This window comes from Triturus cristatus, chromosome 7 (assembly GCF_964204655.1).
Source record: "Triturus cristatus chromosome 7, aTriCri1.1, whole genome shotgun sequence".
Lineage (NCBI taxonomy): Eukaryota > Metazoa > Chordata > Amphibia > Caudata > Salamandridae > Triturus > Triturus cristatus.
The window spans coordinates 1,486,933,808-1,486,960,625 of NC_140590.1; the positions used below are offsets into that span (position 1 = coordinate 1,486,933,808).

Sequence of the window (26,818 nt, forward strand, 5' to 3'; positions counted from 1 at the left end):
ATGCACATCCCACACGTTTTCTTCCTGGCAAGGCTGTTCTACTCTGTGAAAGCTCACCCACTTTAAAACTGCAGTTACACAAAAGAAATCTTCAAGGAAACATGCACATGCAGGAAAAATGATGCTGTACGTTGAAGCTAGGATAAATGAAAACACCAAAAGTCAATTAAAATAATGGTAGTCAAAGGTCATCACGTGGTCTCAATACATGGGAGTGCCTCTAGCACTACACACTGTGATCTAAAATTGATAGAATATCTGTTGTGATTACAATTAAGACGGGATTTATACAATGAGATGGACAAAATCCAGTTTGCATTTGGACTAGATATTCATTAGGCTCCATGAAGGAGAAGGCCTGACAATTAACCTTCTTTTTCACCCTTTTTGGTAATGATTGAAAGTAGCAAGATTGGACAGAAATTACTAAGGGCCATATTATCAAGGAACAGCAATAACATTATCGCCGCTTTAGCGGCAGGAAACTGCCACTAAAGCGGCGATAATAGGCTTGATAATATGCCCTTGTGAATTCACATAGAAGCCCAGGTTCTGGTGTGAACCTGGGCTTCTATGGGAATTCACAAGGGCATATTATCAAGCCCATTATCGCCGCTTTAGCGGCCGTTTCCTGCCACTAAAGCGGCGATAATGTTATCGCTGGTCCTTGATAATATGGCCCCAAGTACCTTTGGGACTGCATTATGTTTTTTTAAAGTTGGGATTCATCGATGTTCTCTTCCATTCTTAAAGCACTAATAACATTGAGGTAAAGGATATATTACACCAATTAGTAAATATAGGAGAGATTGTCCAAATGACTTTGTGTAGAATAGAGGTCTGTTACACCTGATAGCCTTAGGGTGGTCTTCCCCCAACCTTTTTGCCTGTTTGCCTGATAGTTTGCTGATACGCTTTGAGCATTTTACAACTGCTAACCAGTGCTAAGGTCCATGTGCTCTCTCCCCTATACATGGTTTATTTGATACACCCACAATTGGTATATGTAATTTACCTATAAGTCCTTAGTTTAGCGCACTGCATGTGCCCAGGACCCGTAAATTAAATGCTACTGGTGGAACAGCAGCACTGATTGGGCCACCCACTCAAGTAGTCCTTTAAACATGTCTCAGGCCTGCCACGGCACAGCCTGCGTGCAGTTTACACTTTCATCTTGACTTGGCATTAAAAACCCCTTGCCAAAGCTTGAAAAACTCATTTATTATATATGACACCCCAATGTAGGCCCTAGGTAGCCCATAGGGCACGGTGCTGTGTAATCAAAAGTGAGTACATGTGTGTTTAAGTTTGATATGTACTAGTGGTGAACAAGATCCAAACTAGTTTTTCACTACTGTGAAGCCTACCCCTCTCATAGGATAACATTGGGGATTTCTTATTACGCTTAATAAGCTATAATTCCAGATTGAGAGGGAGTGGAGCTGTCATGTTTTATACCTATGGAATTGTAATGATAAATCCTCTTTAATGGTGTATTCGAATTTATCATAACAACTTTGAAAATGCCACTTTTAGAAAGTTGGCATTTGCCTGCTTTTAGCCTTTTTGCACCTGCTGCCTATCTCTGACCTATCTGGGGTGGGTGACAGTTGGACTTTGTGTATTCCCACTTGACAGCCACACAAAAAGTGAACTTATGTGCGAGTTAATGGAATTTCCTGGGAGGATGGAAGGGAGGAGCTAGGTATAGCCTCACACTTGCGCCTACATAGGCTGTGTTCCGTCCACACACAAAGGGCTGCATATCCCCATGTAGTGAGTCTGGAACCAGGGCAGAAAGAAAGGACCAATTTGCACGTTAATGTCCCTTCTTTGAAGCCACCCCCACTTCAAAGGCACACTGCGTATAAGTACTGGGTCTCTGACCCCAACAAGACAGTACACTTCTGGACCTGATGTCACGCTGCCAGGAAGAATAACTGCAGTGCTAAAGGACTTCCACTGTGCTAGACTGCTGCTCTGGAAGATTGCTGCCTTGCTGTGTTGCCCTGTTGCCTGCCTGTTGCTCTCTCTGACTGGGTAAAGACTGAACCTACATCACTTGAACTGAGAGTGAAATCGAAGTCTAGCTGGCTAGCCTCCTGATCCGAAGTCTTAGGGACATAAAAGACTTCCACCCCTGCTTCTGTACCATTACAAGTGTGCCTGAGGTGCTTGCACCAGTAAGATTAATGCATTCTCTGCTGCGAGAGCAAAATTAACGAATTGCTGCTATTGCGGGAACAGGACCGATGCATCACACTTCGGATCAGTGCATCGCCATCAGTGACACAGTATCGCCACCAGTGCAGATGGATGATTGACGCATCCCCTTGACTGCATTGAGAAACCCGGTACATCATCTTCGGAATTCTCACATCTCGAAACTGGCACATCGTCTTGGGATCCGGCTCATTGGCATTATTGCATGGAGAAAATCAACGCATCATCTTTATTGCAGGATCGACACCAATGCATCACTCGGCTGCACCCCGCATCTACGCTGTTGTGACCAGGATCAAGGTACTTTGTTCAGCGTGCACTCCTGTATCTGGCCCGTGCTTCACCGCGGTCGAGCTAAACTTTTGATTTTGTCCCGGTTGGGCACTTCTAGTATCCCAAATAGGAGATTACTGCTCATAAGCGATATTTTCCCTATTAAACGTTAATAATTCACACCTTGACTTCTTCTTATGTGGTGTTATCATGTTTGAGTCCTTGAGTCACTAAATATTATTATAGAGTGCCTGCAACTAACATATTTCAGCCTCAGAGAACAATCCTGACTGTATAAAAAATTAACAGTCTTGCCATTGATTGACAAAATGAAATGCAAATCTGATAGCCTGAATCATCTTTGGCCATAGGTTGTCTAAGAACCTCTTTACAGAGCTTTCCTTCCAATAATTAAAAAATTAATCTGCCATCCAGCACTACCAAGTGTCTGCCTTATAAAATCAAAAACTCAATGCTAAATCTAATCTCTTTAACCAAAAGCTGGGTAGAAAAATCTCCATTTGAGTGGTTAAATGTCATAAAACCCTGAAGATTTAAATCACTTAACCAATTAATCATGTGCTAGCGCATGACCCAAAACTTTAGTAGCTTCCAGTCTCTTTTAACCCATCTACCATGCATAGCTGATTATGTGCCCACCACTTTGATTTTACTAATATTTATTTCTGGATCATTCTCCTAACAGTAATAGGAAAGATCCATAACTGTAATCTCCATCTGGATCCGAATAAATTTGAAATTAATTTAGCAAAACGTTTTGTCATTGCATCCAATAAGAATATGCAATAAAAGCAAACCTGTAACTATCTCCCCGAACCAGAGTTCTGGACCTGTTTTTTTATAATAAACCATAAGTCCAGGCGTTAATGAACCGCCCAGCAGTTCAAAGATATAACTACTCACATCCACGTGTAAAAACATTTGTATCTCATCAAACAAAACATTTTGATAAGTTATCTTCGTCACAAAAAGATTGTCCCAATGAATTATTGCTAGACCATCACCCTTTGTATGGGTGTGGGCCTACCTAAATATTTTGTAACCACTAGGAGAAGTTAACAATATAGGAGCACCTGAAACATCTGAGCCTTGTCTATATTGTAAAAAGGTGTCAAAATTAGAAGAAGGAGACAAGATCAAATATTTCAATTTTATGATGCACAAGCGTGAAAGCATTTAAAAGCATACTGGACAGGTGTGACAACTTAATAACCCTTGTATTTTTGTACAATGAATCCACATCCCAGCAATGGAGAGCTTTGGATAGTGCTAATCTTTAGCTAAAATCATTGACAGCTCACATGTTGTGGGATTGAAAATGTATCAGTAAAATACTGTAATCATTGGTGAGTAGTCCTAGGGAGCGCTAATATTTCAAAAGCATGCAAATTATTCTTTCTACTCTGGAGAATTTTTAACAGTTAAGTTGAAAAATTAATAAGGTTTGCATAATTCAATAAACAATGGAAAGTTCTGTTCACATGTCAATTATGTTAAAAGTTCTGCTTTAGTGTATTATAGGCCTTGTTTTTAGTAACAACATTGTGGCCTTTATTCAAAACGCCATTTAGAGACATAAAAATAAAGCACCAGATAACAATGGTATCATGTACTCCTGCCAAATATTCGCAGAAGGCTAGCGAAATTGTTTTTGCTGTAGTACATTTCTTTACCAAGGGGCTAATTCTCAAAATAAATGTTGACTCTTCCATACATTTGTGAATCGGCCCCAAAATATCATACTCTATTGTTATTGCTGAAGGTGAAAACAGGGCATAGTCATTGCTACGTGCACCAATTGTATAAAATTATTCCTTGAATACTGCCAATGTGTTTACAATTATGTTTTCGGGCTCATTCATAAAGGCAGTTAAGAGTGCATAAAAGTGTTCTAAAGCAATACTTTATGTACTCCAAAATGTATTTGTGAATTATTCTGCAAGAATGTGGAGAGATCTCCACCAGTAAAGTAAAGGTCATATTTATCAAAGATTTGTGTTGTTTTTGCATCAGGCAACATGTTGCAAAAGCAATGCAACCCCTAAGATGTGATTTATCAAGCCATGCAAGGCCCCCTTGCGTGGCACTGATTGGCTTGGTAAATCCAGAGCCACGCAACGCATTGCGTTACCTGCCCCAGGGAGGTATTCCATGGGTTGTGCGGGGGTGTTCCTGTGCAACCCCCATGGATTTTCATGAATTCTCAGATTTAATTTTACTGATAGACCTGGAAATGTCCCAAAATGCTATGCCATCACAGGGGAGGAGTAAGGAGAAGATATATGTTTATTTCTCCTCGTTATTTCCTCTTTCTATGTGTGCTGCATTCTGCAGCACACTTAGAAAGAGGAAATTGCCTCGGGGATTGTTTTTGTGCGTGAAGGTGCCCCTTTCTGCACAAAAAAATCCTGTTTACAACACAGGCACCCTTGCACCATGGTGAAAGAGTGCCTGTGTTGGGGCTAGGCAGCACATTATACAACAGCACTGGGAAAACAGATAAATAAAGAGCATGTATGTCCTTTCCCTGTGACACAGCACAGCAAGGTGACTTGCTACGCTGCATTACATTTTGATAAATATGGCCCTATAATCATTGTGTGGGTGGTGGACAATGAATGCATCATTTATCTTGATAGTTTTTGAAGGTCTAAAAACTTCTGTGTTGGGTGCCATTCACAGATGTTAATCTAGCCTACTCCTACCCTATGAATGTTTGGAGATTTACTCCAGCAAAGTTCTAAAGTGTCTTTACTTCTAGATTGAGAAGGGCAACTGCCCAGTTTCAAACATGGAGGTATTTTAGGGAAGTGGTTTCTCTAGGGCAATCGAAACCAAAAGGTGTTATCCACTGTCCACTAAACAATTTAGAGAGGTTAGGGTGGTACCTGATCTAGTTAAAAAAAATAGTGAGCTCCCTATGAATATAGTAGCAAGTTCAGCTCTGTCTATTTGCCATTATTTCTATCAGTTTTGTTTTGTCATGAAATATTTAGCAGAAAGTATAATACAAGAACTTGAAGAGGCCTACGCGAAAAGGATAGGGGCGCTTTGGAAATTTAGGCTGATATGGGAGGGCTATGCTTTGACCACACACGCAAACGATAAATTGTAACTCAGGTGATCTCTTGCATAATGTAAAGACAGGGGTTTTTATTTATTAATCTGTGTGCTTCTTAAATTGTCAGAATGAGGCTAGTTTGCAGTAAAAAGTGGAGGTGCTATTTAAGATGTTGGTTTTTGCATCATGTAAGATAGAATATGAATTTGCGCTATTTATTGCTTATTTAAATATGAGATTGGATCTTATGTAAGTTTGTCTTTTTCTTGAACCTTGCTTATCATGTTTTTATTCACACTCAATAAAAAAAAAATTAAAAAGTATTATACAAGTTGCTACACATGGCTCGATTTTAGGTCCACCATTACCCAAGACATTTTGATCTTACTAAAATTATACACAAAATATACTCACATATATGGATTTTTATTCAAGTTTTTTTGCTGCCCTTGACAACCTACTACATGAGGCAATAGGTCAGCCCTATTCAGCCATTAGCTAACTTCACTCTAACTGATGGCATTCTGCTCTTTTCCAAAGTAGTTCCCTTCACTGCCTGGGACTAGTATGGCAATGTGTGCTTTTTGTGACCACAAATATTATTGGAATCAATTAAATTCACAATTCTCGAGGTAAGGATTTGAAGAAGCTTCTTTTATTCAGCCATCCACTCTCCTCAGTACCTTAAGCAACAGTTAGTGAAATGAACATTCTTAAGCAGACTTCACTAGGATTGAACCATTTACCATACTAGGGGTGAGGTGGAACATTCCAGTGGTACAGAGATCCTATAACTCATACGATTCCCTTTACTTTATACTTGTAATACAATACACAGGTGTTTTTATATTATAACACATCTCCCTCCTATACCAAATAATAATTAACACATCATAAAAAAATAACAATACAGGTGATTTACAAGGAATACAATAGAGGGAAGACATGAAGAGGAGTATTCTACATGCGGACTGTGTCTGGCTAATTTATACTCCAAATGTGTCCATTGCCCAGTTGCACAACATTATGACATATTTTGATAATCTGATAGGGGGATTAGTACTTGCTGTGATGTTGATCTTTGGTATTTCTTTTTACCTGTACCCAATCACCGATTTTCCAATTCTGCTCTTTTACACTATATTTCTCATCATACCATTTCTTGTACTTTAGTTGGTGCTGGTATACATTTTCCTGGGCCACATCTGAGTCCACTGCCACCCTTCTCCCTCCTTCAAGCCAATTTGGAATCATTTTAGTGCTGGGTTCTCTACCTCTAATCGCTACTAAAGGAGCAATACCTGTAACCAGGTTAGGTGAGGTATGGTATGACCACGAGCAGTCACTCCGTGATTTGTCTGCATCCACACAATTAGCTATGGCTAACTGTATATGCTCTTTTATTATGCCATTAGCTTTCTCCACAAGTCCATTTCCCTTGGGACAATACAGGGCTGTTCTTTCATGCTTTATATTTAGAGTAAAATAGAAGTCCTTAATTTCTTGAAATATAAACTGGACACCATTGTCCGTAATTTTTGTAGAAGGTATACCTTCCATACTCAATGCATTCTTCAAGAATTGTATCACAATGGAGGAAGTAGTGTGATGTACTAACTTCGTGAAAATCCATTGCGAAGTATAGTCAAGTAATACTAACATAACATTTTTGTAAGCTCCTACACCCTCCACTGGTCCAATTCTATCCATAGCCAACTTATTCCAGGGTGTAGGAGGTACTTCCACTGGAGACAATGGTGCTCTCGGTGTGCTTCTACTCTTGTCACTGTGTGTAGAACACACACAATCTTTTGCTTTTTGTTCAACCATTGAGTCCATTCTGGGAAAACAAAATTTACTTCTTATCTTATTCTTTCTTATACTATGGCCTAAGTTACCCTCATGGGCTAAATCAATGATATTTACTTTCAGGTCTTCAGGAGGAATGATTGTCCTAAATCTACATTTTTTCCATTCTTGGGTATGCAACTTGTGTTTTACTTCCCAATAGTCTCTTAGCTCTTCTTTGAGCTCACTGCACTTAGTTGGCCAACCACTCAGTTCCGTACAATGCAGGTAGGGCTATAGCAAAAATGGAGCTATTCAAAATCTCTACATGCACTTCCTGTTCTATAGATGCTTTTGAAAGATAGTCTGCTACTATATTCTCTCATCCTGGCACACATTCTACACTAAAACAATAGTTTTTAAGACCAAGAACCCATTTGGCTATGCGAGGTGTGCTACGTTCCACTCCCTTAATAGAAAGCTTATACGTGAATGGCTTGTGATTAGTTCGTATGGTGAACTTAACACCCCACAGATAGAAGGTGAAATGTTTTAACGCCCAATAGCATGCTAGGGCCTTTCTTTCGATCACAGAATAATTACATTCTGCAATTATTTTCTCTCCCCCTTTTCCTCTCTAGGATAGAGTGGCCCCTAGAACCCTGTCACTGGCATCTGTGGTTAAAATAGTCTTCTTTTGAGAGTCAAATGTGCCTAACGCAGGAGAGTTGATAATCTCTTATTTCATTGCATCAATGAGTTGTTTGTGTTCATCCTCCCAAACAAATTCCTTATTTTTCTTTAAAATGGCACGCATCTTATCACACTTATCAGAGAAATTCTTTATATACTTGGACACATCTTCAATGAGATCCATAAAGGATCATAATTCATCCTTTGTTTTAGGGTAAGGTGTTTCTTTTACTCCCTAAATTAGACTGGTTTTTGGTCTGAAACCCACTTCAGAGATGGTATGAACTAAGTAGTCTACTGACCCGCCCTTAACTGGCTATTACTTTCCTTTACAGTAACACCAGCATCTCTCAATTTTGTGAATACCTTATGTAGAATACTGTCATGTTCACTTTTATATGAGCCATATGTCATTATGTCATCTTGAAAGCATAGTGTATTACCTAAACCTTCTAGTGTCTAGTGCATAATGTTTTGGAAAATGGTGGCCGCTGATGCAAGCCCAAAAGGCATCCTAGAAAACATATATGGCCCCAACTGGAGTTATAAATGCTTTTAATGGTCTAGCATCTGAGTGGAGATCTACCTGGTGGCATGCCATCGATAGATCAATAACACTAAAATATTTTGCCTCGTCCATAGTGCTAAACATTTTGTTTATGTGGGGAAGTGGGTGTCTTTCGACCCATTGATTTTCATTCAAACTGTGTAATTCCACACATAAACGTATACCATTTTCACTGGCTTTATAAGCTATAACTATGGGGGCCAACCATTCTGAGGACTCTATATGTTGGATAACTCCTGTTTCACACAATCTATTCAGTTCCTTTTCTAATGGTTCTTTCAGCAAGTTGGGAACAGGACATGGTTTGTGAACTGCAGGTTTAGCTCCTTTTATAGTTTGATTTTGTGTTGATAATCCTTCAATTGACCCAGTTTATCGAAAAACAAATCAGGAAATTCATGACAAATATCCATGGAACCTACTGGTCTGTTTATAAGGAGCATTTGCTCTTTATTGTTCGGATCAAGAGTTATCCTTAACTCCGTCTAGTGTTGCCACCCTAATAAATTGGAACATTTTCCAACAATATGAATATTACCAATTGTGGACCTACCCCTGAAACTCACATGCATCTTTAACATATCCACCAAAGGTATGGATTCTTTAGTGTACCCTTATCCTGACATGTACGCTTTTTCTAGGTTCACTTTATTATTCGTTGACAATTTGCTAAACTCTTCCTGGTTCAATAATGTGAAAGGAGAACATGAATCAATTCATATATCTACTGAATTTCTATTACAGTACACTTTACATCTAGGATAGTTCACTGGTGCATTCACCCTTGTGTGTCTGATTTATGCTTACTGCAGCCATCGTTTTAACCAATTTACTGGACAAGGAAAAGAAAAAACAAAAACATTTGTACTAGATTTTATGTACTGTAAGTATATTTTTACAGTAATTAGAATATAAAAGAAGAATCTGAAGTTACAACACCAGGTATCACATAAAAACAGATCTTATGCAGTAACATACACTCCTACTAGTACTATAGCATAAACCAAACAAGTAACATTTATGAATTATACATTTCCAGTGACTCACCTAATCTATGCATTATAATTTATAATGCCTAATTTAGGTGAGTCATCCAAAATTTCCTAGGTAACACACTAAAGGATAAGGGTGTGTGTATCACCGAAAAAACAACCACAAAAACACTAGTAGTGTGATACTCCATAAACTGGGCAAACAAATTAGCCACAACATGGATGAGGAGTGTATCATTTTGAGCTGCTTCCATTCAGTCATTTTTTTAATAGACCTCACACAGTACTAAGTTACTCACGCCCTCGAGGTGCAGACCTCTGAATCTCCTGGCGCAGGCTGAGTTCCAAAGCTTGACAGCATCAACAGGAAAGAAAGTTGGTATATGTGACGGAAATATAACCTTCTCAAAATACCTCCCGGGCCAAAATTCCTCACAGGAATGCTCTAAAACAGTGAATATGGCTCTTTTATTTTTTTCCACTGGTGGTGTCAAGTGCGTACACAATATTTGCAGTGCCATAGCACTGTCAGCATAAATGATGCTAGAATGGGAACATACCAGCTCCAAGGTTGCTGGTACACAGTAGAAACTTCTCGCTTTCAGCTTGACCTCTGAATTATCGGCTCCGCAGTTGCTGGAACACGGGATAGACGCCCCCCTTCCTCTTGATCCCACTCAACCTCATGAAGGTGCAAAGGGACGATTAGAAGAAAGCATCCGGCTTTAAACTCCAAAAGGCATCAGCTTAACATCAAGGCTTGGCAAAGAAAGCAGGATGCCCCACATTAGGGTTTCGAGGCTCCGAAAGGCTTGAGGCTGGAAAAGGCAGTAGCACTCATTGAGGCTTGGCAAGGAAAGAAACCAGTCCCACACTGGGGTCAAGAGTGTCTAATTAATGGTGCTGCGAAATGGAAGTACCTCAATGGAGTCTTCCCATAATGGAGAGAAAATGAAAGGGGAGTTGACTGAAACTGCCCGCTATGCAGGAAATTGCTGCCAGTATTGTAATTAATGAACTTCACAATACTCGAGGTAAGAATTTGAAAAGCTTCTTTTATTCAGCCATCCATTCTCCTCAGCACCTTAAACAACTGTTAGTGAAATTAACATTCTAAAACAGACTCCACTAGGAATGAGCAATTTACCATACTAGTGGTGAGGTGGAACATTCCAATGGTACAGAGATCCTATCACTCACATGATTCCATGTACTTTACAACTATAATACAATACATAGGTGCTTTTATATTTAGCCAATATTTTTATTATAAATTGGCAAAGGTCCAACAACTCCCTCACGTTACAATTTCACAAAAGCCATAACAAAACAAGCATTAACAGATGCATGACCGAACACCACATGCCTTTACAACTCAGTCTCTACCCTGACTACGACGTTGCCACACAATCTTTTACAATGCAAGTTGTTACAACGTCTTGCTTTAGGGGTCTGCTGGACTTTTGAATAGTATAACTCACTATTCCAATTCCCGTCCATTCAACAGTAGGGAAGGTGATAGACTTAAAAACCAACATCAGTCCAACAATGCGCCCCCTAAAGCAAATAGTTATAATGACTAGCGTGGTAAAGGAACGCGTGGTAACATCGCATTCGAGGTAGTGACTTTGTTGTAAAGGCAGATAACGTTAATGACTGCGTGGTAAAGGATGTTTCCCAGCATGAACAAAGCTAAAAGGCTGTGAGTTCACGCCAGAATTATAGGCTTTGTCAGTGCCTTTTTTAATCTGTTAGTAAATTTGGAGATTGATTTTAATGCATAACGTGTCTGTTTTTTTAGGTCAATCTATCCTTACACCTCAACCAAACTCTTCCCATCACCCCTTTTGTAGTTTGCATAATTCTAGCGTTTCTATTGTATTTATTTTTGGCACCAAAGCTGTGTTCAAGAATAAAATATATTGTTACTGTGAATACATTCCAATAAGCGTCAGCAATTATAATCAGGGGTGTGTGAAATGTTGGTAATTATCTTCTGAATAATTAAGCAAAATTGCAGAAAAATTAACCAAATTTACAAGAAGTACAAAATGGGCATTTGGTATTATATCATAATGCAAAATGCACCCTTGCACTAAAAAAGCGCAGAAATCACATACAAAAATAAATTGGAAATATCAGTCACTCAAGTTTTGGCCATCCTCGTTCTTCCTGTGTGGTCATGCTAACTTTTTTCTGGGAATGATGCATAATTACGTGACATGGTGTAATACTGTCATTTTTAGAATATTGCATAAAGAGAGTAGAAGAAAACCATTGGAAAAATGCCCACCTAATTAACGTTTTGGGTGGGCCTTATTATAATGCCAGCGAGAGAGTTTCCAAAGAGCTAAAATATCATGATGACCCTAATATTTAAGTTCTGTCTCTTGAAACTTTCAATATCTCTGTTAATTTGTAGAAATAATCATTTAAATATTTTATGAACAGACTATCCAAGTTGAACACAAACAGACCCCTTAGTTGGGAGACTCCTGATGTAGCAATTTCACAACTGGCATTAACGATACCACATGGATCACCTATTCCTGGATACAAAAGTACAGTGGTATTGCGAAGCTTCACCCACTGGAAAGGGAATTCCAATTTCCTTCCATATCTAAAGTAGAGGGCCGCAGGATAACGGTATCCATACTCTGTGAAAGTCCAATTTCTCCATTTGTTCGTTATTAAAATATTTTACTTTGCAAACAAAATCCCTTGGGCGAAAGCAATAACTTTAAAATGTATATTTTTTTCTCAAACAGGTGGGAAAAGAAGTTTCCCTTCACTTGAACCCGGAGCTGGGCAACATAGGTATGTTGTGTTTCTTTAAGATGCATTAAATTACATTATGGTGTTGAAAATGTGTGGCTATTCTCTATTGTCCATGCGTATGATGGATTACTGTTGAAAGACAGGCGCATGGAGCCCAATTCATAAAGCTATTTCTGTTCATACACCTACATATATGGCCAAAAAAAGACTTCACATACCTTTGCCAGAAGTACACATTGGAATACCTGACAAGTGTAAATGGTTTTATTACTACGTAATCATGTAAGCCACAACTGTGTACAAGTGCGCAATAGTTAATCCCTCATAAACAGTGGACTGTTGTTGGTTTATGGTGTCTCTTGCGTAAAATCTTTGTGAAAACCATTGGCATCTCCTCCGCTAATGCGGAATGTCACCCCACTGTTCTTGGAGCATTGTAAAAGCAAAAATAAAATGATAATAACAGGAGTTTTTTCCGTTATTATCAATTTATTTTTAGTGTTAGCCAGGTTGAGGGGGCGGTGCTCCCCTAACACCCGGGAGGAGGTGTGGTTGCTGCACTCCACAGAGCACATGACTGGTTGGCGGCCCTCTAGGGCCAGCCAAACAGTTTTGCGCACGTTGCATGCTCCCTACTAGGCTGTATTACAGAGCCTGGTGGGGAACATGCCCAGCCTGCCATTCCACATCTGAGCACCGAGCCATGGTGCTCAGACCAATCCCAATGCTGCATTACAGCATTGCGATTAGCTTAGGGGAGGGAGCCTGTGTGCTTCCTGGTTCCGGCCACAGAGGGACGACGGAGGAGAGACGATTGAGTACTGGAGACGCAGCTAGGAGTTAAGTGTTTTTATTTTTGGTACCCCGCCCCTCCAATCTCATTCCCTGCCAGCGGCTGCTGGTGAAAGCCAGCAAATAACTTGTGAGTTTGTTAACATCCACAAACCCCTCTCTGAACCCTTTCCAATCTGGAAACTGTCTGAAATTTACTCCAGAAAAGGTTGTGATAACTCTCCTTCAAGGGCTGAGAAGGTGACTGGAACTCCCTGGACTTCTTGGGGCTTAGGGAAATGAGTTACTGTGGAGGAAAAAGAACAAAAAAGACTGTACAATTGCACATTGGGCTATCTGCCCCCACAGTAAGGCTATATGTACACCTACATATTTTGCAACCAAAAAAGGTCCCATATTTATGCTTGGAAAGGTGCAACTTGTTCACCATTCCATATTTCTGGGAATGTTTGTGAGTTCTCAAAAGTCATACATTTACATCTGTGCTTATTAATAAGTATACATGTATACATGTTTCATCAGACCCATAAATCTTAATTTAGAAGTATTGGTGGTTCACAAGGTACTGTTGATGGACAGAATGCAGAACAATGCCATACATTCACCCCAGTACAGAGATCTGGGCCTAAATCCATCGTTTTTTTTCTCACCATGCCGTTCCAGTTTTAACCCAGCCATATGCAAATCAGTCTTGACCCTGTGCCTCATGGGAACAGTCCAGCCCGAACTGCCAAGCCAGGTCCTCACTGGACTGGAAACAAGCATCCTAGGACCGGTTTCTGGCATTTCAGCCGTCTTCAGCCAGGCTTGCTTGATTTCCAGTGGCATGGAGAGCAAGGGACCCACGTCTGGGCATACCCTTCCCACTCGGGGTGACAAATGCAAAAACAACAATTGATGGACAGAATGCAGAACAATGCCATACATTCACCCCAGTACAGAGATCTGGGCCTAAATCCATCGTTTTTTTGCTCACCATGCCGTTCCAGTTTGAACCCAGCCATATGCAAATCAGTCATGACCCTGTGCCTCATGGGAACAGTCCAGCCCGAACTGCCAAGCCAGGTCAGGTCCTCCCTGGACTGGAAACAAGCATCCTAGGACCGGTTTCTGGCATTTCAGCCATCTTCAGCCAGGCTTGCTTGATTTCCAGTGGCATGGAGAGCAAGGGACCCACGTCTGGGCATACCCTTCCCACTCGGGGTGACAAATGCAAAAACAACAATTGATGGACAGAATGCAGAACAATGCCATACATTCACCCCAGTACAGAGATCTGGGCCTAAATCCATCGTTTTTTTGCTCACCATGCCGTTCCAGTTTGAACCCAGCCATATGCAAATCAGTCTTGACCCTGTGCCTCATGGGAACAGTCCAGCCCGAACTGCCAAGCCAGGTCCTCCCTGGACTGGAAACAAGCATCCTAGGACCGGTTTCTGGCATTTCAGCCGTCTTCAGCCAGGCTTGCTTGATTTCCAGTGGCATGGAGAGCAAGGGACCCACGTCTGGGCATACCCTTCCCACTCTGGGTGACAAATGCAAAAACAACAATTGATGGACAGAATGCAGAACAATGCCATACATTCACCCCAGTACAGAGATCTGGGCCTAAATCCATCGTTTTTTTGCTCACCATGCCGTTCCAGTTTGAACCCAGCCATATGCAAATCAGTCATGACCCTGTGCCTCATGGGAACAGTCCAGCCCGAACTGCCAAGCCAGGTCAGGTCCTCCCTGGACTGGAAACAAGCATCCTAGGACCGGTTTCTGGCATTTCAGCCGTCTTCAGCCAGGTTTGCTTGATTTCCAGTGGCATGGAGAGCAAGGGACCCACGTCTGGGCATACCCTTCCCACTCGGGGTGACAAATGCAAAAACAACAATTGATGGACAGAATGCAGAACAATGCCATACATTCACCCCAGTACAGAGATCTGGGCCTAAATCCATCGTTTTTTTGCTCACCATGCCGTTCCAGTTTGAACCCAGCCATATGCAAATCAGTCTTGACCCTGTGCCTCATGGGAACAGTCCAGCCCGAACTGCCAAGCCAGGTCCTCCCTGGAATGGAAACAAGCATCCTAGGACCGGTTTCTGGCATTTTAGCCGTCTTCAGCCAGGCTTGCTTGATTTCCAGTGGCATGGAGAGAAAGGGACCCACGTCTGGGCATACCCTTCCCACTCGGGGTGACAAATGCAAAAACAACAATTGATGGACAGAATGCAGAACAATGCCATACATTCACCCCAGTACAGAGATCTGGGCCTAAATCCATCGTTTTTTTTCTCACCATGCCGTTCCAGTTTGAACCCAGCCATATGCAAATCAGTCTTGACCCTGTGCCTCATGGGAACAGTCCAGCCCGAACTGCCAAGCCAGGTCCTCCCTGGACTGGAAACAAGCATCCTAGGACCGGTTTCTGGCATTTCAGCCGTCTTCAGCCAGGCTTGCTTGATTTCCAGTGGCATGGAGAGCAAGGGACCCACGTCAGGGCATACCCTTCCCACTCGGGGTGACAAATGCAAAAACAACAATTGATGGACAGAATGCAGAACAATGCCATACATTCACCCCAGTACAGAGATCTGGGCCTAAAGCCATCGTTTTTTTGCTCACCATGCCGTTCCAGTTTGAACCCAGCCATATGCAAATCAGTCTTGAACCTGTGCCTCATGGGAACAGTCCAGCCCGAACTGCCAAGCCAGGTCCTCCCTGGACTGGAAACAAGCATCCTAGGACCGGTTTCTGGTATTTCAGCCATCTTCAGCCAGGCTTGCTTGATTTCCAGTGGCATGGAGAGCAAGGGACCCACGTCTGGGCATACCGTTCCCACTCGGGGTGACAAATGCAAAAACAACAATTGATGGACAGAATGCAGAACAATGCCTTACATTCACCCCAGTACAGAAATCTGGGCCTAAATCCATCGTTTTTTTGCTCACCATGCCGTTCCAGTTTGAACCCAGCCATATGCAAATCAGTCTTGACCCTGTGCCTCATGGGAACAGTCCAGCCCGAACTGCCAAGCCAGGTCCTCCCTGGACTGGAAACAAGCATCCTAGGACCGTTTTCTGGCATTTCAGCCGTCTTCAGCCAGGCTTGCTTGATTTCCAGTGGCATGAAGAGAAAGGGACCCACGTCTGGGCATACCCTTCCCACTCGGGGTGACAAATGCAAAAACAACAATTGATGGACAGAATGCAGAACAATGCCATACATTCACCCCAGTACAGAGATCTGGGCCTAAATCCATCGTTTTTTTGCTCACCATGCCGTTCCAGTTTGAACCCAGCCATATGCAAATCAGTCTTGACCCTGTGCCTCATGGGAACAGTCCAGCCCGAACTGCCAAGCCATGTCCTCCCTGGACTGGAAACAAGCATCCTAGGACCGGTTTCTGGCATTTCAGCCGTCTTCAGCCAGGCTTGCTTGATTTCCAGTGGCTTGGAGCAAGGGACCCACGTCTGGGCATACCCTTCCCACTCGGGGTGACAAATGCAAAAACAACAATTGATGGACAGAATGCAGAACAAAGCCATACATTCACCCCAGTACAGAGATCTGGGCCTAAATCCATCGTTTTTTTGCTCACCATGCCATTCCAGTTTGAACCCAGCCATATGCAAATCAGTCTTGACCTTGTGCCTCATGGGAACAGTCCAGCCCGAACTGCCAAGCCAGGTCCTCCCTGGACTGGAAACAAGCATCCTAGGACCGGTTTCTGGCATTTCAGCCGTCTTCAGCCAGGCTTGCTTGATTTCCAGTGGCATGGAGAGCAAGGGACCCACGTCTGGGCTTACCCTTCCCACTCGGGGTGACAAATGCAAAAACAACAATTGATGGACAGAATGCAGAACAATGCCATACATTCACCCCAGTACAGAGATCTGGGCCTAAATCCATCGTTTTTTTGCTCACCATGCCGTTCCAGTTTGAACCCAGCCATATGCAAATCAGTCTTGACCCTGTGCCTCATGGGAACAGTCCAGCCCGAACTGTCAAGCGAGGTCCTCCCTGGACTGGAAAGAAGCATCCTAGGACCAGTTTCTGGCATTTCAGCCGTCTTCAGCCAGGCTTGCTTGATTTCCAGTGGCATGGAGAGCAAGGGACCCACGTCTGGGCATACCCTTCCCACTCGGGGTGACAAATGCAAAAACAACAATTGATGGACAGAATGCAGAACAATGCCATACATTCACCCCAGTACACAGATCTGGGCCTAAATCCATCGTTTTTTTGCTCACCATGCCGTTCCAGTTTGAACCCAGCCATATGCAAATCACTCTTGACCCTGTGCCTCATGGGAACAGTTCTGCCCGAACTGCCAAGCCAGGTCCTCCCTGGACTGGAAACAAGCATCCTAGGACCGGTTTCTGGCATTTCAGCCGTCTTCAGCCAGGCTTGCTTGATTTCCAGTGGCATGGAGAGCAAGGGACCCACATCTGGGCATACCCTTCCCACCCGGGGTGACAAATGCAAAAACAACAATTGATGGACAGAATGCAGAACAATGCCATACATTCACCCCAGTACAGAGATCTGGGCCTAAATCCATCGTTTTTTTGCTCACCATGCCGTTCCAGTTTGAACCCAGCCATATGCAAATCAGTCTTGACCCTGTGCCTCATGGGAACAGTCCAGCCCGAACTGCCAAGCCAGGTCCTCCCTGGACTGGAAACAAGCATCCTAGGACCGGTTTCTGGCATTTCAGCCGTCATCAGCCAGGATAGCTTGACTCCAGTGGCGTAGTGAGCACGAGTCCCACGTCTGGGAATACCCATCCCACTGAGGGCGAAAAGCGTTACAACAAACAAATGATGGACGGAATGCTGACAATGCAGACATTCTCCCATCAATAGTTCTTTTTGCATTCAGCACCAAGGCAGGCATCCTTGCACCATGGTAACATGATTGTTTTTCTGGGACACCTTTCTACACAAAAACAATCAATGGAGGCATTTGCTTCTTTCTATGTGTGCTGCAAAGAGGGGGAGGCGCACAATGTTGACTCATTCCCAGGTTTACAGATCCTTGTAAATCTGGGAATGTGTCAAATCCATCGGTGTTGCATGGGAAGACCCACAGCAATGCCCATGGAATGCCTCCTTGAGGTAGAGTAAGGCAACGCAGCCCGTTGCTTTGCCTTGCCTTACTCTATATCATTGAGGACATGCAAAGCAACATGTAAATGAGGCTGTTTGGTTTTAGCATCAACAGCTCTGATTGGGACGAAGCTGGATTCTATTGCTGCCCAGGGTGCTTCGTCATTAGGGAAAATTTGCTGCTTTGCTCCAATCATTTGGACACACTTAGTTGGTTTTCAAAATCCACCAGCAGGGAAGGCTGGAAGCTACCGCTGCATAGGGATCAACAATGCCAGATATTTTTACTGGTAAGTCAAACTGAATTTGTTTTCAGTACAGCAAAAAGCCTTCTGGCAGGATGAACCAGGTTTTCTTACCCGCCCTGGGGATGCCCCAGAACCTTCTTTCAGTCCTCCAAAGGTGGAAAAACGACTTACTTCTACATTTTTCCAACTACTGGAATTTTCCATCTTGCCACGTATGCAGGTGGTGTGGAATTACCACCATCAGATCCAGGGCGCTCATGATGGGGCAATTAATGTTGTACAAAAAAAAGAAACATTCTGAGGAATGTCATTAAAAATTCACAAAGTTATGCTTTTAGAATAAAATGCAATTTGACAGAATAGCGAGGGACTTGGTTTCATGCAAGCGCCCGTTATACATAAAAATGTCTTGCTCGATATCGGCAGGAGGGTGGCTGAAGCAGAAAATGTCTCGCAAATATGTAAAAATTATGCAAAGTTGCTTAAAGCGTAATTTTGAGAAATGTCATTAATTTTGTGAGGCACAGCATTTCTGAAATTATGCTAGATTCACGGGTGTAATAGAAGTTTTGCCCAGATGTTTATTTGGCCTCTGCTATTTCTTACATTGGACTTCCTATTTCTCCTGCTCTGCTACCAAACAAGCACACTAATCTGTGAACTGTAGGCCTGGGAACACAATATATTTCAGTTCGAAGCAAGCATGACTTAGCCACATGTATTTCAAGGTTACTCAGGTGAAAGCCTGGTTTGTGGCAGGTAAACTATCTTGATCATATACTCTATTTTGATAAAAATGCCACAGTTGTGAGCCATCTTCAGTAGGGTTCAGAGCAACTGAAATCAAACTAATGTTCTAGGGGCACTCACCTGCACTCCATATGATTGTACCCGGCATGTAGCTAAAAGTCGCCAAAACGTATTAATGTGATTAATATTATTATTTACAGGTATTGCTTCAGTGTATGTTACAACCAGTGTAAGGCTTTAGGACACTATTGAATACTGCATCAGTATGAGAGACCAACATTTCATTAACAGGCTCACAATGCCAGGTTTTTAGACACTTAAGAAACTTCCTGAGAAAAGATTCTTTCCTAATCCTGAGAGGGGCAGAGTTCTATGATAGAGCATCTGACCATAGAACTTTAAACTATCAAATAGATAAAGCAATGTTAAAGAACAGGTCAAAAAGAAAGGCAATATACGAAATGGAAACAGAAAACCTAAGTTATTATGAAGGGCCTGATGGCCAGGTATTTTTTGGTTCTGGGATGTCATTTTCACCTGTGTACTGCAGGGGACTACTGCCACTAGCCCATGGGATTCTGGAGTTGCCTTTGGTTCTCAAAGGGTTCCCTCTGTCTGGGGGAACCGGTCTTTGTTCTGGAATGAGGCACAGTCATGCAGTATCAGGATGGTTGCCACAAGTGCAGAGTGCCTTTGCTTTGTGCAGATCCTGTTGTTGCAAGCTCGGGTCTCTTCTGTGTCCACTTTCTCAATCTGAATCAGAACTGAGGTCCTTGAACAAGGGGTGCCCCTTACATTTAGGGGTGTTAGGGGTTTTGGTGCTAGTGGCCAATGGGCTACTAGTCCCCTGCCTAATCTGCCCCTGAGGTGACCATATCCAAGGGTGTGCATCACCTTTTCTACCCAAAACCCTCTGTTCTGCCACTTTTAAAAATGGCAGCAACCTTCCTTAGCTGTACAGACCTGGTAGCCCACCCTAGTGATGTGGCTCTCCTTCTGGTGCTGTACACCTCCTGACTATATAATTTTACCGCCTGCCTTGGTACAAATGTGTGTTGGGCATGGGGGGCAACTGTTTCCACCTAAAACAATAACACAATTAACATAATTACCAATTAATTATTAATAATTGACAACCAATTAATAATAAATTAATTCCCACAATTAACAATATGAAAAACTAAATAGATAAATAGTGTTTAATAAAAAATATTAATACTTTAATTATAATTAAATTACTTCCCATTCTATTCCCCTATAAACCCACAACCTGCTCCTAAACAAATGTCACAATTAACATATTTACCAATTAAATAATCAATAAAAATTAACAGCCAATTATGAATTAATTATTTATAAATTCATTTCCTCAATTAACTCTATAAAATCAAAATTAAATAAATACTAATAAATACAAATTAATATAAAATGTATTAAAATTAAAATAATTTCCACCCTATTTCCCTATAAACCCACAACCCCCTATGGAACTAAAACGCAAAATTTGATTAAAATAAAATTAATAACTTCAAAAAATGTAACACATATATTAAAAAACAAATGCATACGTAGACAAGAAAATAGAGCACATACATTTAAAATACATACTAAAATACATAACACTAACTAAAAAATGATTTTTTTAACAACTATATTTTTTGCAAACTGTATTAATGACTTCGATATTTTTTAAAACAATATTTCTTACCTTAAACTTGATATTCTTGACCACAATATTTTTGCAGTCGATATTTCTGTTTCTCGATATTCTGCACTCGATATTATGCAAGCCAACATTTTCAACTCATTATTCTGACTCTTTACCGTCTGGATGCATATCAGAGGCGGTGTCAGCTTTGAAGCTCGCCGCCTTGATGTGCCATTTCATGAGCTATACTGTTAAGGAGGGAGGTGTCACCTCCTTGCCGTCCAGGCCATTGTTTCTGACTACTGGGAGAGTTCCCACCTCCTGGCAGTGGGCCAGATTCCTGTCATGGCTGCAGAAGCAGAGTAAGGGCTGGGTCAACCAGTGGGTAGCCTATAAGGTACCCACCTGGGTGCCTTTTTCATCAAACCTGACTCAAGAATAATGGTAGGGGTGATGAGGCAAATTGTTTGATACCAAACATGAGATATTTCAGCAGTACCAAAATGGAGCTGGCAACCTCGAGCATGCCCGGGTTCCAACCCATGTTATTTTATGGACCGCAAATCACTTATAGTACCTCGTAATTGAAAAGGCTACTATAGGGACATATAAGCTTGCACTTATATGTCCACACGCTTAAGATAGTGCTTTGGCCTTGATACATATGGTGAGGGCAAAGTTGAGGTCGAGCAGTTTGCACTGATTCTGCAGTCTGCCTTTACAGGACTGCTGTCATCTGTTTACTTGGGTCATTCAGGGTGGCACAAACAGTGCTTCAGGCATTGATGACCCTGGGTACCATTGTACCATTTACCAGGGTCTCATAAGGAGATAAACATCCAAGCCAAATGAGGGTTACCAATTCACATGCATCAGATTTTAGGGATAGAGCACTGGCACTGGTGCCTGGTTAGGAGGACCCAGTTTACTCTGAGGGGCATATTCACAAGAGAATGGTGGAGCACGTTGTTACGCAACCGTTGGCAACACCACGCTCTGACATTCTCAAAACTTGGGAATGCGCAATATTTACAATAATACGGCGCACCCCTGCATTTCCCCTAGCGCTGGCGCTAAATTTAGCTGCAAACTTGCACCATTGTTCACATGCAAGAAGGTGTCCCACCCTGCACATGAACAATCACTAATGGTGAATTTCTCTTTCTATGTGTGCTGCTGAATGCAGCACACATTGGAACAGAAAAAAAGAGGAGAAATTGATAATTTCTCATCGTTGCAGAGGTTTAAGACCAGGATTTCCCTGGTCTAATTTTTGGTGCTGTTGCATATTTATGCCAGCCTTGTAAATAGGGGGCAGAGTAAAAAAGCATTGGGTGTTGCAGTGGAACACCCAATGGAACACCCTTTGCTTGCCCCTTTCATAAGTGCTGTGTGAATAGGGGCAGTATTTACAAAGCGGCGAACAGCCACATTAAGTGGTTTAATGCCACCTTGTAAAACAGGCGAAAGGGTTATCGCCACCAGAACGTCAAAAAAGTGATGTTCTGGTGGCGATAACCCTTTGAAAATATGCCCCTCAGAGTCATAAGCATCAGCATTGGAGGAAAAAGTGTGGGGCAGTGACCATACAAAAAGGGCACTATCCTACTGGAGGTTACTGGGATTTCCAACTAGCCAGCGTTTCTTATGATTAGTGATCTCCGGAATCTCTTGAGTGTCATGTAGAATAGCCTGCTCTATTAAAGAAATGTTCTTCAGCTGGCTCATGGTTGTCTCCAGGCTGAGACTTAAAAGGGATACAGCAGTGTGCAAGACAGCAGGATTTTTTTCATTTATTTAATACGTTTTATATAGCACAAATTTGACCCCAAGATATCAGAGAGCTTCACAGAAAAAACACAAGCGGGGTTTGCCTGATCTTTCTGCTGGTGATGAGGGATCAGTGTGCTGCAGTGCCTCTACTAGTGTCTTCCAGGCCCTACCTGTATACTATGAGCTCTGCCCTCTCCTGGCCTCTTGGAGCTTCACTGCCCGCTCATATCCTGACCATCTTATCATTTCTTTTCTCCACATAGCTTCTTTGCCCCCCTCCCACCGGATCCTTCTAATTCCAGGCTTCTTTTCTCTTTGCTAAGAGCAGTGCCATGTCTTGAAACCTGCGTGTGGTCTTAGTAGTGTGCAGAAACCAGTGTAATAGACATTAACCATAAGTACATTGAACCTCTTTTTCAGTAACCGGAGCCAAAACTCATGTAATGGCCATCCAGCAATCCACCAACTCCGGGCACCTCCTGAACATGTGGAGAAACTCAGTGCTAGTCTCTATACATCAGCGTCATTTTTCATCTGTCACTGCAAAGGGTCAATTGATCTTGACTGCTGTGATGTACGCCCTGTGTAGCTCATACAAGTTAATAAGCTTGAATCTGATGTTTCTAGATGCCTTGGGCATGCAGGTTAACAGTGTCTTCCAATCTATCTCTTTGATGGGAATCACCAGGTCCTCCAGCCAGCATGCTCAGTGAGTATATAGGGGTCCCATGGCATCCCCTCGTAATCTTCTATAAAGACAGGTGACAACTTTTTTAAGTTCCAGAGGAAGGGACTACATATTGGAACACCCCTGTGCGAGGTGGTCACAGCGTACCCCTCCTCCAAAGTTTGCGGTCTGCCGCCATGAGTGCTCCATGCAGAAGGAAGTGACCCAGTCAGAGTACTTTGAAATTCTTCAATTGGGAGCAGCAATTCAGCCTCAAACAGGGCTCCGACAGTCATCAAGCCCACTGTTACCCAATCTGCTAGTTCCTGCCAATTGGTCCATTGGGGAGTTCTGTTAGGAACTGCAAAGTGATGTACGGAGAGTAGAGTACTCATACTCTAGTCTTCTTCGGGCTCCTGGTCCATCAACGGCGCAGTATCCAAAACTCCATGGTGTCGCTGGCGCCAGGAGTGTGCAGGCACATCAGCACCCAGGATGATCGTTGGAGATCTGGAACATAGGGACCCAGTTCTCTTTCAGGGGTGAGTCTGCCCAGCATGGCCAATGCTACTTTCCTTCAGCTCGCCCCCCAGATGAAGCTTGACAGAAGATTTGTAAGGTCCAGGAAGAAACCCTGAGGAACCCACACAGCACAACAAAATAGTGCAACAGTCTGGGTAGGGCCACCATTTTTATTAGGGTGACCCTTCCCATCATGGAAGGGAGGTGCATTAACCAGAAATCAGCACTGGACCTGACCACGTGAACAGACTTGCCCACATTTCTCTCCAGGAGATCTGTGGGATCATGACAGATCAGCACCCCCAGGTGAGGCAGACACCTAGGTTCCCAGTTCCACCCCCCCAACCCCTCTGTGAGGTCCCTTTTTCCCACATGGGAAAATGACAAGAATTTAGCCAAATAACCTGCACTCCTGAGACTGCCTGAACCATCCCAAAAGCTCACAATCCCCTCTCATGGCCTCCCCGGCATCTCAAAGGAAGAGGAAGAGATTGTCAGCACAGAGCGCAATTTGATGGACCTCTTCCCTCAGCGCTACACCCTGATATGCTGCTCCAGCTTCGGCATAGCAAGGCGAGGCCAAGGCAAAAAAGTAAGGGTGACAAGGGGCAGCCCTTTCTGGTGCCACGTCCCACCCGTTAGCTATCTGAGATAATCCGGCCTATCTGCACCTTGGCCGATGGATCTGTATACAATAAACTGGTCCAAGCCACAATCTTTGGGCCTAGGCCACAACACCGCACTCCCCTGCAGATGTGGGCCCGACAGCAAAATTCACAGCCTCCTCTTTGTTGTAAGTATCTGCTTCCAATAATCTAAGAAGTCTCCTAACGTTGAGAGCTGTAGTGCAGTCTGGATAAACCCTGCCTAATCCCAATGAATGAGTACTGGCATGCAATATAAAAGATGACTTGCCAAGATCTTGCTCAGGATATTATAATTGAGATTTAGTATTGACAACGGTCTGTAGGCTTTCTTATCATGAGCAGGTTTTCCAGGCTTCAGTAGGGGCACAATCATGGCCTCACTCATAGTCGTGGGAAGTAGCCCTACATCTCCCACTGCATTATAGAACTCCGCTAACCGGGGGCCTATCCTCCACATAAGTGGAGTGTTCCTAGTCATTGACTTTATGGCTGCTTTAACCTCGGGAGTGTAATCTCTGCCCTCAGTTCATCTGCCTCCTCTAGTGTCACAGTCGGCAGTACTATCCGTGCCAGAAAGGCGTCAATGTCACCCTTTCAACAAATAACCTTACTGCTGTGAAAGGTAGAATAGTAGTCATGAAATTCAAGAATGATGTCTACCTGATGGAATATGCAGTGGCCACTGTCCGCAGCAAACTCTACAATCACTGTGCCCCGTTTGGCCAGGTTGACAAGCCACGCTTTTAGCGGGCCAGTCCAGTCTCACTCAGAATGCACTCTTATCTTGTAGTTTTTGGAATCAAAGCACCGCAGCAGCTCAACATGTCCCCCGACTTTTTCTTTAAACTCCAAATAGTTCAGCCTACACCTCTGGATGCCCGGGTCTGCACCAATCCATTTCCCTCAACATCTCTTCTGCTGCAACCACCACAGTCAATATGGTCCTCCGAACTCTTACCAACTCCAAAATACATCTACCTCGAATCACTTCCTTAAACTCATCCCACTCTACCTGTGGGGTCGAGGTGGAGTCAGCATTGTAAGCAAAGTATTGTCTAACGGTCGTCCCAATAGTGTCTCTAAAGACCTGATCCTCAAATGCCGCAAAATCATTGAGGCACCTCCAGGAAAGCCTATAATATCAGGCTGTGGCCCATTCTGGAATCCCTTTGGGAGATACGGGGATTTTTTCATCAAAGGCACAGTACCTCTTATGACTACCTATGTCAAGGACACAACCCAATTCATTTACCTTATTGAGACAGAGACCTTCAATCCTGAACCACAAATTCTAGTCAAACGTGACATAGAATCTCTGTACACTAATATGCCAGAGAGAGGGGGCACCCAAGTGATAGCTGACCATTTAAACTCAAGACCGGCCTCTACACAAGTTTCTACCAGCTTTATCATCTCTTTACTTGAAATTGCTCTCACAAAAAACGATTTGCTTTTCAAAGATACATACTATTGACAATGAAAAGGGATTTTAGTGGGAGCGGTTTTCGCTCCCAAATTTGCCATACTTTTCATGAATGATTGAAAAGAAACACTTGCTTGATGCCAGCAATCCTTTTCTCCAAACGATTCATATTTAGAAAAGGTACATAAATGATGTGTTTTTGATCTGGTCCGGAAATGAACAAGATCTAATCCCCCTTCTGTGATTGACTCAAACTATGCCATCCAGATTTGAAATTAATGCAACGTCACAGCAACATCAGCATTGATTACCTGGTGGTGACAGTTAGGATACTAGAGAACCAGGGGGCATATTATCAAGCCAGGCGATAAAATTATCGCCACTTTAGCGGCAGAAAACTGCCGCTAAAACGGCGATAATGGGCTTGATAATATGCTCTGTGGATTTCCAATTGAAGGCCATGTTAAATGTGAAGGACGTCTAACATGGCCTTCAACTGGAATTCCATAGAGCATATTATCAAGCCCATTATCGCCATTTCAGCGGCAGTTTTCTGCCGGTAAAGCGGCGATAATTTTATCGCCTGGCTTGATAATATGCCCCTTGGTGTACAACACTTTGTTGCGAAAGCCCACTGAGAGAAACACTTTGCTCCAATAGTCTACTTCACATTCACTGGCATTGAGAGGTGGACTTCCATAGGGCCAGTTATTGGACATCTGTCTCAATTGTAAATTCGAGGAAGACCTTTTCAGAGAGTCTGAAGTTCTCTTCCGACAAACTCATAAAAAGAGGAGAGCCTGTAAGACTAGTAAAACATTCACTCAAACGAGCCTGGTACACACATAG

At 42.8% G+C, this 26,818-nt stretch overlaps 1 protein-coding gene across 1 annotated transcript in view; it reads left to right on the forward strand.

Annotated features, from left to right (window-relative positions):
- The window catches only part of LOC146812236 (uncharacterized), a 314,283-nt gene that overhangs the window by 269,600 nt on the left and 17,865 nt on the right, over positions 1–26,818 (forward strand). Inside the window, exon 7 of the mRNA XM_085619257.1 lies at positions 12,388–12,436. Within this exon, the coding sequence (XP_085475383.1) occupies positions 12,388–12,436 (49 nt within the window). The remainder of the gene's footprint in view (positions 1–12,387; positions 12,437–26,818) is intronic.